General features: G+C 39.5%; 1 protein-coding gene across 1 annotated transcript in view; it reads right to left on the bottom strand.

Annotated features, from left to right (window-relative positions):
• Window positions 1-14,433, bottom strand: part of LOC120448491 (frizzled) — a 91,060-nt gene that overhangs the window by 45,146 nt on the left and 31,481 nt on the right. The window contains exons 3-4 of the mRNA XM_039630521.1: window positions 7,901-8,095; window positions 7,296-7,521 (exon numbers count right to left, since the gene is read on the bottom strand). Coding sequence (XP_039486455.1) covers window positions 7,296-7,521; window positions 7,901-8,095 — 421 coding nt within the window. The remainder of the gene's footprint in view (window positions 1-7,295; window positions 7,522-7,900; window positions 8,096-14,433) is intronic.

The raw sequence follows: 14,433 nt of genomic DNA, 5'->3' as shown, positions 1-14,433 counted from the left end.
TGAAATCAAAGGGGCCGTTCACGGAAATCTTTTGCCTACCAGCGCTTTGAGCACTTTAACCCACGCCATCCAAACAAATAAAAAAAGGAAGAACCCACCGAAAAAAGCAATTTACACGCCGAAAGATTTCCTCCTTTCGCTTATCAAATTAGACAAAAGGGAGAAATAAGGGCGAAATGTGGGCGAGAGGCGTGGTGTTAACCCAGCAGGTCAAAGGTGTTGGCAAGCACCGCAGGAAGCATTCGAATTGCCCCCTGGCTGAGGGATATCCCATCGATATGACGGCGTGCGAATTTTCGTGCCGAAAAGAGATTTTAATGACATCGGCTGCGCTTTATGGCAGCCGCAAAAGACAATTTCGTCCGCAAATTTCGTGTGGGCGTGTTTATTGTCGCTTTTCCCTCGCATTTACCCTCCCAAAAAAAAAAGCAACTGACAGGATATTAGAAATAAACAGAACAGCAGGATGCCGCCCGTAAGGGAGGTACTTTAGTCGGTTTATACAGGGTATATGGCTGGTGTTTGTGTAGGCATCGAATCCATTTGCCGGAGGTGATAGAGTTTCAGACTTTCTTAACTGCAACCGATCGATGGAAAGTCATCAACATTTTGGGGTGCTTCTGGGACACATTATCTTTAACTTTATTGTATGAAATTTAAAATCAGCAGTATCGAATCAAAGACCTTGCAAATAAATCGTACTTTCAACCATTAACTACCTATTAACTTTATAGGAAAAGAGAGAAAAGCCATTGGGATATATTCATAAATAAATAACATCTTCATATTTACTTAAAAAGTGTATTTATTTAAGAAAATATATAAAAATATATGATATGAAAAAAATAAGCTTCAAATCAAATCCAAACTATTTCCAAAATACCTTTAAACACGAAAAATGGTATTCAGCACACTAATTGTATTATTGTAAATCAATGCGGGTTTCTCGCCTTTAATTTAAAGAATATTCTTGGCTAGCTTTAATTTTGGCATGAAGATGGTAAGCCAACACACCATTCATTAGTTTCCTTTTGGCTGTTGGAGATTCATTAACTTGGTCGTCTTCACACTTAGACCAGTCATTTTGTACGGTCTCCATTGTTCCCTTCTGGTCATTGGCCCTTATGCCGCTTCTCCTTTAACAGTTCGCTCATTTTTTATTCGCCCTCGGGCAGCAAGATGCCTAACTCGGCTTTAATGCTTTTCGAATCATATTAATTTGAATTAATGATTTTAATTGCTGCAAATTAGTGGGCACGCTGGACCACCGGAGCCGACAAAAGCTTTATGACTTTATAATGATCCGAGCCGTTACGAGTTCTATATAATTATACGATAATTCATGCCGGACTCTGGTCGCCAGCCAAATGTGAAAGAGAGCCTCTTTGAGTTTTGGCAAACACTTTGATGCCCATACATCTAATAGGAAAATCCACCAAAAGAAGGGCCCCAGTCATGACAATCAAATTATGGCACAAAACGGCATAAAAACTCATAAAAATGACATTAGCCAAATGGAGCACGTACTGGATCCAGCTAAGATAAATGATGCCAAAAGCTTTCATATAAACAAAATATAAAAATGAAATCAAACAAATAATCTCCGAGTCAGGGCAAAAGAAACAGAAGCCGCACAAATGATGCGCAAAGCGAGAAAAAGTGAAACCTTGGCTTGCTCAATTCTTTCGAATAAATGTGGCACCTTTTATACCCCGCAATGAGTTCTTTAATGCTATTTACAGCATACCGATTTGTGCTTATCTTCTAGAACATATCAGCTAATATAAATAAGTAATAGCTATCTGCATGATATAATATTGTTTAATGATTTTGTGTCATTGATCTGTGAACTAACGCACGATTAAATCCATTCATTCAATACCTTTGCATTTTTATGATCGTTGTTAGGGTAGCGCAGACTGCTCAGATTGTAAATGTAATCAAACGGATGACAGAAAAAGGCTCTCACCCCACCTGTCCCACCTTTCCCTGTATTTCTGAAAGCTATTGCGATGCCATTTCAGTAGCCATGACAACGAACAGCAATACCAAGTGAAGTTGAGGCCCGATGCCGTTTGGATATGCCCAGGGTAATAGCAACTTGTAGTCGTGTTGCCAATGTACAATGTAGCAACAACATCGCGGTATCTCAAACTGCGTATCAGTTGCTGCTGCTGCTGTCGCCAATGTTGCTGTTGCTGTTGCTTTTGCTGCTGCTGTTACTATTGCTGTTGTTGCTGATGTTGCTGATGTTGCTGATGTTGTTGCTGCTGCGACTCACGCACACGTTTCACGCTTTTTGCTGTTGTCTTTATCGCGTCTGCGAAGACCGTTTCTTGCCGATCCCCCCAAAACACCATTCCCCTCCCCACTGCGTTGTTTCGGCCATTTTAGCTACCGGTTTTACGCGCCAAAGTCTCCATAACTTTTGCCACATGCCATTCAACGCACATTGTTCGTGTTGCTATGCTGCAAGTTGCTGTTGCTGCTGCAGTTGCTGTTGCTGCTGCAGTTGCTGTTGCTGCTGCTGCAGTTGTTGCTGCTGCAGTTGCTGTTGCTGCTGCTGCAGTTGCTGTTGCTGCTGCTGCGGTCAACGGCTATGGAGCCTTCTTCATATGGATTGACTTTCAATCATTTCCAGGGGTACATAAACTTGGGAGCTATCGGCTTAAGACAGCTACTTTTATTACTACAGTTATTTTCCCATTATTAAACAAGGATTTTATGGACCGTGGGATTATGGCAGCTAATATCTTTAAAAATATGTCATAAAAACTCGATATGGTCGCGAAAAATGCAATTGATTTTTGTTATGCGTTGAAATGGAAATAATATAATAGAAATCATTAAGTTTTAATGATATTTGTATTTTATGTCAATTCGATAAAGTAATAAGCAAACATTAAATGAAACTTTAAGGATATTTTTGGCAAGCTTAGATATTTAATCCCATTTATGTAGAACCAAGATCACTACTTCTTTATAGAGTATCGCTCATTTCAAGACATGCATTGAATTCATCGATTCCCACTGTTTGTGAATTCTTTAAAGACTACGTTTTTGTCCCCAGAGCTGCATACTTTCCGTCTCTGTCGCCAGCACAAGATCCGTCTCTTTCTGTTTCTCAGAGGCTACGTCCGTCGATTGTCTCCGTCTGAATATGTGACTTGCATGCTAGAAAAGTGCTCCATTCCGTGAATCGACTTTAGCATTTCATTTGCTGCTACTCACTACTCACTCTAATTCTGCGCCGTTCATTTCATTTGCTTTCTGTGTGGGTTATGTTTGGCACGATTGCCATGGAAACTGCAAATGCCAAAGCGCATTATTTGATTATGCGAGGCCACTTGAGAAGAGTGAAAGAGATGGCTGGGATGCAATGGAAAGAGAAGGAGCATTAGGTCAAAGAGCGAGCCAACTCTTTTAGTATGATCCTTGAACCAAAAGTCCGCCAGCACTTGCATAACATTTCCAGCTGTCTTCCACCTGACTGACAAATGCATTTCAAAGTGCATTTCCCCTTCCACTGAAAACCCCCGTTTTCCGCTTTTCCTTCAAAACCACTCTGTTTCATAAATCATTCATGCGCCAGTATTTTTATGCCATTCGATAAGTGGCTCCCAATTGCTTATTTTTCTTTTGGAGAATCCCCTTCAATGGACAGAGGTTCAGGCCAGCTAGCAAATTATTAAAGATAAGTTTGTGATCTTTAAAAATAATGTATCTAGTATGCTTATCTTTCATAACTCAACTAAATGCTATTATATGCAACATATTCAGCTTTACGTACTATACGTATCTCTTCGTATTTTAAAATAGTTTAGGCTAAGTTTGGGAGCTAAAAACTTTCTTATTCTTTACTTTACTACAATTTAAGTGTTCATTAGATGCACATATTCTTTTTTAAACATATTCCCAATAGCCACTGTACAAAGGTTTTTTCTCCATTCGAAGCTCATTCTCTTGTAAGCAAAAATAGGTCCGCCTTGGATAAATTATGTTAATTTAGTTCCATGCCGCCTGCTCCACTCCACTTGGCTCTTTAATAACTTGACAAATGAAGAAAAGAAAAAGGCGGGCAGAGAAGTCTCTTCAACGGACTTACGACTGCCAGGCATATAATTTCGCAAAAGCGCAACAAATTGTTAATTTTCCTTTGCTCTGCGTCTCTTTCGGTTTATGTTAATTTGCATATTTTCTTCGTTGGTTCGTTTTTTTCGCGTTCTTATAAATGAAAAATAATTGTTGAGCGTGTCTACAAAATGGTAATAAATTCTAGACAAGTAAAGCAAATTGTTGCCTTTGGCTTGGTCGTCTATTTAGGGGTATACTTAAAATTTTCGTGAGTTGAACAGAAATGCGCATTGTAATCTTAAAATCATTGTGAAGTCTAATACTGTGCTGTACTGTTAGATATCTTAATTTACCCTTTTAATCTAATATTGTAAAAGGTAAATTTAAAAAACGCACAAATATGAGTAGTCTTTCAAATTCATATGGGGCCTTGAATTCAGTAAATTATGTTCCACTCTTGAAAGACCAGCAGTTCATGTTTGACTGGACCAAAAATCAAATACCAAAATGCAGACCCACTTTGGCCGTTTAATATTCGCAGCACAAAGCAAATGGAATCCCTCGGAACTGGACATTTGCAGGTGGACAGGTTCAGGTGATTCATAGGTCTCTTTCTACCATATTCCACACTAAATTCCTGTCTGCAGAATGGAGGGGGAAATCCATCAAATGAGCTGCCAACGCGTTGTGGAGTCAATACAAATTGTTAGCTTCCCCTTTTGACTCCCTCTACAGTGGATCCTCCCTGCCATTTACTTGGCCAGAAGTGTTTAAAGGGGAGTGCCAGTGGTTGGGCGGATGGTGGAGGGGGATGGATTTTCTGGGGGTATATCTGTGAGCATTATTCAATGTTTGCAACGAACGTGCGCAAATTACGGATTCAATGCACGTAGCCGGCGGCCAAAGCTTCCAAGCTTCCCGCCTCGAGCGATTCAGACTTTGTTTACCCAAGAGCAGTCGATGTTGTATGTATATTGTATATTGTTGTTGCCTTGGTGGGTAGTTGTTGTAGTTGTTGTAGAAGTCTACCGCCACCATCAACGCCCTAGCAACAACTGTCCTATCCCTCTTCCGTCGTCGCACTCAAACTGACGACACATTAAAATAATGTATTTTTAAATTTAACATTAATTGCCGCTGAATGGTTTCTGAATGGGCTGCAGCACCGCGAGAAAAGGGGTCGCTTTTTAGTAACAAATTTTAGTTTTAAAATGTGTTAAGCTCAGACGCATGCAAAAGTCTTTGTTATGGTAAGTCTTCTTTAAGACCTTACAACTATATTTTTAGTTTTAACTACTATTTCAAATTTTAAATATTTCATCTCAGTGTATGAACTGGCTGCGCCTGTTCCTTTCCATTTACTGTTATTTTCTCGGCGAAGCATCTCAAGGAGTGCCCCTTACAGCAACAGCGATGTTCGCCAGTCGCTTGCAGTGCATTAAGTCATCATTTTATTTTAATTTTTTTCGGAGACTTTCCGCATAAATCGTTTTTCCTTTGCCTGAGATTTTAATGTATTTATATAAGACGCGATGAGGGGAAAATATGTTTTTTATGGCTTTTGGCATTTTGCATGCATTAGCGAGTGTCTCTCGAGTGTTTGTGTGCGCTTAGGCTAGAGTGAAAAAATGTTGATTATATTTATTAAGCAATTGAAAAATTGCTTATTGCTGGAAGGGGATGAATGCCGTCGAATTGTAGATATAAAGTGAATTTGCAATAAAATATTTGCAAAATACTATTGATATAATTTCTCAATCTAAACTAGAAAAACTATACCTAACCATTTAGCAGAAGGATTGCCTTTATCAAAATGTTGATGGCACAACTCCTTAAGTATAGCATTGATTCGTAAATCCTATAACTCATGTGATCCTGACACTTGGCAGGATAATTCGCAGCCCCGTTTACCACAATGCAGCAGTAATCCAGTGTTAAGCTGGCACCTACCTAACCTCGCTGGCTCTCTGAAATTACGTAACCGGGTCATCAAGTAGAGCCAGTTAATGCCGGGTCTATAAGTGCCCATCAACGGGGCAGCTCCACCCCCCACTCGGTGGCCACTCCAAATTGTCTATGACTTTCATTCGATTTGCCTAACAAGCCATAATCATGTGCTGCTGTATTTAATTACTACCGTCTGGTCGTATTGGAAATTGTCCGGGCTATAGAAAGAGAGGCAAGGATGTTGGGCGAGAGGGACGGAGCACTGGAGCTTGGATGGCAAACACAATTGAGTCATTAAGCCGCAATCTAATTAAGCCCAAAAATGTGAAATGAACCCAGGAATGGGCAACAACGAGAAGGCCTCTAAGTTGGCTTAGTGGCTGCGCGTTAAGCGAATTAGTTTTGGTCTTGTTCTTTGACTTGGAACCCCACAAAAGAAAAAAGCAGGCAACTCATCTGAAGTCCACAAATTTTTACGGCACTTTAACGTGACCGTTTTCAGGCTACGTTCTTTTTTCAGCTCCGCGGTTTACATTTTTTGGTTGGTCGCCAAGATTTATTTCGTGGCTGTCCGACTACGCGACCACGTAGGTCATTAAATTGTTTAGAAATCGCGGACAACCGAATTAGAAGATTCCAAAAGTATCTCAGTATCCAGACCCAAATAACCGAGCCCAGCCCAAGACCCCATTCTCAAATGAACCACAAAATGACTGACAAAAGGGTGCCACAAGAATCGGTACAGTGGTGCAGACTAGTTGAAAGTGGGTTAAAAAGTTCTTCATCTCTGGCACGAAAACCATTTTAAATACTTATTTAGTCATATGGAGAAGGTATTGTACGTTAAAATTAATACAAAGGATAAGAGGATGCTATTTTAAATATAAAAACCTTATTATAACAAGGAGTTTATTTTCGAGCATTGAATACAATCATTACTTTCTTCAAGTCCCACTGTTTTTTCTTGTTCATTTTTAATTTTTTGTTGGTTTTCCCAAGTTTTTTGTAGCTCTTTCTGGCTGGTAGCAACCAGGCCGCAGCCACGAGAAATAGATATAGTTAATGCCGCAAATGATGTCTAATGACGGTTTCGTCTTACGCGCTGAAATTGCCCAAAACCGCAGCCGATGGCTGAGTAAAGTTTTGGGCGGAGTGTGTGATGGAAATTGATGTGGACTTGGGCAGATTAATGAGCCACTGGATCAAGGTCGCATTGGTATATTTGCTGGCTGATAATCGATAATAATCCAGGCAGGGATTTCAGCAGAACTTACCTTCAACTTTGGCCAGGGCCAGAACGGAGATGGTCTGCAGGGCGGGCACCGCCCAGGCAACCAGGTGGAATAAGTGCGACTTGTTCTCAATCGCCTCGTGGCCCCATTTGAGGCCGGCGGCCAAAAACCAGGCGAATGCCAGACACGACCACCACGCGAAGGCCGCCATGCAGCAGAAGTAGAGTGCCATGAATAAAACCGTGCAGGACGTGGTTTGCCGGTGGCCCTGTTGGAGGAGAGAAGTGAACTCGGTCAATAAAATAACAATTAACTGAAAACACTGCGGGAGGTCACAGCTTTAAGTACTCATGCAGAGAGGAAATATATATATTTAATTTATATAATCAAAGGTGCTTTCAGGAACTACTACAAATATAATTCGTAACATAAAACATATTTTAAATGTTCATAATATTTAAAATTTGTTAAAAATGTTATATTATACATATATAACATTTGGTTTTTAGTAGCACTGTCTATAAGAGATTACATCTCTGTATGTAAAACTTTGGTAAATAAAATTGGCCCTTTCGGTTGCATTGAAAATAATAAGCTAAGACCGGTTTCCCAGCCACTGCAGAGGCGCCTCTCTGGGGTCAACTCACCTGGGTGATGGTGGACATCATCTGCAGGCGGCCGAGTTTGACGGGCGGCGGAAATGGTTCCCGGCACGACACGGAGTCGCCCGCCCCCAGGCCCGCCACGTAGGCACATCCAACTACCAAGTAGCAGACGGCCAAGAAGACGATGGCCCTCTCCGGGTAACGAAAACGCGACGAGTCAATCAAGAAGGTGAGCACCTGCAACGAGTCATAAAGGGGGAGAATGGATATTAAATATAAATTTAAATTTAATTAGGTTCGCCTTAATTAAGCCCGAATATGCTTTGATGTTCCCTTAAAAATGCATTAAGGTTTATATCAGTGCGGGCACATTAAAGGAGAGGAGAGAACCTATTAGGAGATCCCCCAACCCCGGCGCCTTTTGGTCATTAGGCTCTACACATTAGCTGATTGTGATTGTTGTGCCATTTACTCCAAAGGCCGAGGCTCATTTAATTCGCAAGGTTTCTTCTTTTCCCTCGGCAAGTTGGCCTTAATGAATATGGCCGAGATGTCCTTAACTGGAATTGCTTTTAGTAAGAGAGCTAAGACAAATGCAAGAAAAGGCGGGTAAACCTTAATCACTATAATATTTACTTCTCTTCCAAATAATAAAAATAAGCACTTTATTTTCCTAAATCTCTCAAACAATTATTTATAGTTCCTAGTCGTAATTGAAGCGTCATATAAGTTGCAAATATCAAACTTTAATTTATCATAATTCTAATTAATTACAACCATTTAATGTGTATACACAGAGTAGAAATTAAATATAATGGTCCTATCATTTCAGGAGATAAATGATGAAGAAGTACTTGCCGCTTTTAGTTTATTACCCATACGCAGTGTGGCCACTTGCAGAAGTGGATAGAAATCGATAGATATCTATCGTGCCTTAATTGAGACGTCGAGTATATTAACTCGTTTTACCAACAATTGCCAGTTTGGCTAACCAACAATAAAGGGTTCTCCTCAGACGGACACAACTTCCGGCTTGCCAGAGGGCCCAATAGTACGAATACATATATATGGGCTAATATAAAACCCGAGATAAGGCCAGCATAATGGTTGACAATTCCTCAAAGCTCTAAAAGCAATTACAATCCACACACACAGATGCTGTTTTCCCTGCTTATCCCCAGCCGCAAACTCACACATTAAACTTCACCATCCTGCTCTAAATTTCTCTGTTGCTTGTCTGATTACGCGCCATTTAAATAAATTCATTATCATTCCCACTAAGCCAGGCCAAGGAGTCTTTTGTCTATGCCAGAAACCCCCAACCAGAAAACCCGACCAAACGCAAACCCAAACCCAAACCCAAGCAAAGTCATTTAATTTGATCATTACAAAACTATCAGAGAGAAACAGTTAGCTGGCAGTTAGGTTTGTGTGGGTGCTGGGTGTGCATGTGTGTGTCCATGGGAGTATCTGTGTGTGGGCTGTGTTTGCGTTTGAGTTGTTCGCATTGCATTAATGTGCTGAGTATTATTGTTGCCACGACGAAACCTCTGAATTATTCATAGATGCAGAACGCACTTCTCGGCTCTGAGTCGTGGCTAACATCAGTCCCCCACAGAAAACCACATGGCTGCACTGGAAAAAAAGTCTCTTTAGGTGGTTTCTTCATATTTTATAAATTCTAATTCCCCATTTTCCCCTTTAGACATTCTCATTGCATATTAGTTGATTCTGGCATTAAAACGAATAATACATAATGCCATATACTACAGATTTCTTTACAATCCATACAACTTAAGTTCAAGTTGTTCGATATCATACGAATAGATTGTCGTTCGACCCGTTTTTCCTTGAAATCATAGCTCTCTTAGTCAGCTTTCATCTAATTTCCACCTACGCATTGTCTTCTTTGCTCCACCAGTGCCTTCCATCCTCATTTAAATGCAAAATATATTCGTGCAGGCGGGGCAGGGAGGAGAAGTGGATAGGAAGTGAGTCAGTTTGTAACTCCTTTTGTTGACTACGCTCCACTGCAGAAGAAACAAGCTGAGAAATTGAATAGAATTGTTTATTTATGCCAAAAACAACAAGAAAAAGGGTGTTTCCACCCCATCTCCTTCGACTTCCCGTAGCAATTTGTTATGCCACGCATGATGGGTGCAAAAAGGGGGGAGATTCGAGTAGGTGTGACTAGGTACAAATGAAACGAAATAAGCTGCAAATGCTGAAACATTTGGCAAACAGCACAGACTCCTCCAAAATCTTCTGTCCCTCTGCCACATGCGCCCAAGTTGACACGCCCACAAATTATGCGTCATCGGGGGCGGAAGTTTTCCCAACTTGGCAAATAACATGCAGCGTTTTTTGGGCAACACCCACACGAAGTTGTAAGAAAATTCGGCTCGAAGCTTAGTTTGAGTGGCACTCGTAAATGGATATATAGCTTAGAAATATATAGGATGCCCCTTATTTTAAACAATTGCTTAAATTGATTTTATATAATTGCCAAAAAGAAAAGCCACTCCAAAGTGCCATTAAAAAATGCTTTTACCTTAACACAACAAATGGATTTTCCAAATGGATTTCCAAAATGGCCATTTCTTTAATTTAACTTCTTGCAAACACATTCCATCAACAAAAAGCAAATAAATTATTTAACTCGAGCCGCCGCGCCTTTCATGGTCAGTTAAAAAAGTAATTTCAATTTTTAGCGCTCATAAATTTCGTGGAGTCGGGTCATTAAAATCAGCCCAAAAACTAAAGTGGTTACACCCACCTAACCTCCCAAACTGAAAACCGCACCGCCCCCTCTTCTTCGCCGGAGTGTTGAAAACTAAAAGCCACAGAAAAGCTTTGAGAGCTTCGCCAGCGGTTGGCAGTTTTGAATTTTGCATAAATTAGATTTAACTCACAACTAACAAACTAAAAAAAAAACTCGTTCAAAAATGGTATAAATTTGCATAAGGAAGCAACAACAATGGTTCGCTTTTTTTTGGAGGGTGTATCGTCCATTAGAATAACTAACTATTAACATAAACATTTAAGTCAGGTTGGACAGAGATTGCGGCATAAATTTTGCGGCAAATGTTTGCGGCGAAGTTTTATATTTGCTGTTTTTGACATCTGATGTTTATGACATGTGTTTTTTATGCATATAAATGATTAAATATTTGGTGCATATTTAACAACTATTAATAACATTGTAGATATCCAATATCCCACAACCAAAAAATAAAAAGCCAGCTGTCAAAACAGTCGAGCCAAAAAAGTTTGTCAGAAAGGGAAAATGCAGCAAAGGGTTCATTTTCGCTGGTTTTTTGATGCAGTCACCATGAGCTGTCATATTTGCTCATATCTTCTTCAGTCGCAACTATCGAAAAATGCGCCTCACTGAAATTTCAGTTTCTGGTTTTCGATTTCCTCTTTTTTCGGCTTCTTCTCATCAGGTCTTGTAATTAAGAAAACGTCATCAAAGTCAACGACTAGACGATTATTTGCTCTTTCGGCAAACACACAATGTCATTTCCTCTTTTCGCTTTTCATTGGAAAACACATGTCAGGCAAAGAAGGATGAGACCGGGGAAAAGCTCACTCATTGTCTCATCTCATCTAATGCGCTTAATGAAAAAGGTGTTGATTGTTGACAGTTGACGTGACACACAGAATCCCCCATTTCACATTTCTCAATTCTCATTTTCCGCACATAAGTTTACTTCTGCGCAAAATTCCTCTAACAATTTCACCTGTCGCACAAGTAAAACTTTTTGTGGGTGCAAAAATATTTGCTTTAGTTCGCGCAAATTGAAATAAAATGTGCTTGTTTATAATTTCGCTTGATACTTGAAATGAAAAGCCCCAAAGGTTTTCCCAGGTTAGTAAAAGTTGGACTGTCGCAGGAAATTGGTTGGGGAAAAAGTTAAGATTACTTTCCTTCAGTAACTTTAACTTGGCTTGAGGTTGACGTTCTCATACCAGATATTAAAATAATTTAACTTTATCTGAAAAATGTCCTGCAGACCATTTTATTTCTTAGATTATTCAGGTTACACTTTAAACATTTATGGCGTTCTACAAAAATTGCTGTTTGAATATTCAAGTATTTTCATTACCTTTTCCATCAACCACATTTTCAATATTTTCCTTGACACATTTGTTTTCATTTCAATCAAGTAGGTCAGCACTTTATTTATTTAATACCGAGCCTCGCCTGAATGTCACAACAAAATCCATAAAAATTAGAAGCATTTCAAGCTCAAAGCCAAACATTCATCGTTCGACAAATATTTGTTGATATGTTTTTTTCTATCCTGCTCATCTAGACCAAAGGATAAACTGAAATTTTCTAATGCTCTCCTATGCATTTTTTTTACTGTTTCCATTTTTATTGACATATTTCTAGTGCAATTTTTTATCCCCCATACACACACATATACATATATGGAGGGAAAGAGAAAGTTTATTAAAAGCAACAAAAAGTACAAACAAACATAACCCACATTTCATGGGGAATTTATTGAGATGTATTGAGCACTATTCGCATTCTCACATAAACAGGGGAAAATAGCAAACGCAAGAGGAAGCAAAAAAAAAGCCATTCAAATATTTAATGTGTGTGCGCCAGAGGAAGAACATTTCCCAGGGTTTATGAAGGCTTATTTGGGGTAACTTTTAAATGACAACCGAAAATGGGGAAAATACTTCTCACAACAGCTTCAATTTAAAAGCTACTTGTATTGATGTCCCAAAGTGCACAAAATAGACTTCTCTGTCAAAGCTTGCAAAGCAATATTAAAATTCATGAATAAATTAAGTTTTTAGCAGTGAAGTAGTAGAGCAAAAATATAAATTTTCCCACCTCTGACTGCACTAAAAATACATTAGTAGAAAATCCAATCAATTCCAATTAAATGATCTTCATGCATCAGAATCAATCAGAGAATTCCATAAAATAAACTGATGTAATGGAATGGGCATATTCCCATCATCATCATCGGCAAAATGTTGCACTTGACTAAATAACAAAACATAGGGGCGAAATTTGCATGAACTGAAACTGATGAATGCGTGGAAAATGCAAAAATACCACGAATGAAAATGAAAATGAGATGGAAAGCACTCAGAGAACATAATAATAATCGTAAAAAGTAAGTAGAATGAGCTCCCAAATGAAAGTCTTCTGCGTTGGCCCTGGAAAAACAATTTCGGAATTTGCATATAATTTGTTGTTGTTTTGCTATTATGAGTTGCACTGATATGCCACGCCCACGAAGGACGGCCATATCTGGCACTGACAATGGGCGACAAATTATATGCAATGGCAAAAATTTATCACACACACGGAGGAAAAGATTGGGAGCGGAGGAGATGCCATGCAAAACATGTCCCCATATGAGTGACAATGTTCTCAAGGGGTGAATCTCACCCCCAACCTCCCAAAAAAGAGGTCCTTTATTTCTCTGGGGCTGATAGATGTAGCGCAACTATATGATGGGTGTGTGTGTGTGTGAGCCAGTCAGTCAGTCAGAACCTCTCCAGTTTTGATGGATGTGCTTTTCGGGTCGCCTATCCTTCATATACTCGCATACCTACATTTTGTTTCCTCCGCCTGATTGCTTGGGAATTATAAGCACGGTTATCATATTCATTTTTTGTTTCTCCTGTTGATTAGTGCCTGTCATGTGCTCGGGCCAGAGCACCTAAATTGATTTTTTATTCAAATTTTGTCAGTTTTTTTACTTGATGGATATGAGCAAGAGCAAACAAAGCGTATAAAAAGCGAACACATTTTCCGATGGAGGCAAATGCCTGACGACTAACAAGTCGATTTCCATATGTGAAAGTGATGGAGGAAACGGAGTGAGGAATTGGCAGAGAGCATCCCTCACAAGTCCTTTCACATGATGAATAGTTCCAGGGAGATGAGATAATTAGACAAGTCAATTGATTGATTTATTGTCATGGGACATATTCCAGCGAAGCGGGATAAGTAGAGATGGAAAAAAGGAATGCTGTACTTGCTGTATTTCAGTTAATTTAATGATAATAAAAACAATTAAAAGAATAAATTGTTTTTAAATATTTGTTTAGACTAATGGGGTCACAAATTTGTCCTAACACATGTGAGACTGGAAATTGTTATAGCAATAAGCCTTATCCGACTGATTTAACCTTATATGCAAACAGGCACACATTTCTGTCACATTTATTCTGACCCCTCAACCATGTTGACCTATAACCTTTAACACTTTAAATTCACATTCCATCTCCTTGCTCCGAGACTGCCAAGGTATGTACATAGTACAATGCGAAAACTATTTCCAATATTAGTTCACAGCTGATCCATCCCGAAGGCATTCGAATATAGTCGAATCAAAAGGAGCAGAGCACATGGTATGCCCAGGACATTCCGAAATATCAAAGGGCAATTCTAATAATATTTGAAATTTACTTTTGTTCTGCCATTGGTCCTCCCACAGCCGCATTCACACATGCCAAGGCGCGCAGAGGAGCCTTCGTGTCCCTTTATTCCCCTATAAGGTTGGGTATATTCGACATGCCAACAATATCCCAACCCC

Source organism: Drosophila santomea, chromosome 3L (assembly GCF_016746245.2).
Source record: "Drosophila santomea strain STO CAGO 1482 chromosome 3L, Prin_Dsan_1.1, whole genome shotgun sequence".
Taxonomy (NCBI): domain Eukaryota; kingdom Metazoa; phylum Arthropoda; class Insecta; order Diptera; family Drosophilidae; genus Drosophila; species Drosophila santomea.
This window is presented reverse-complemented; position numbering and strand designations above follow the sequence as displayed.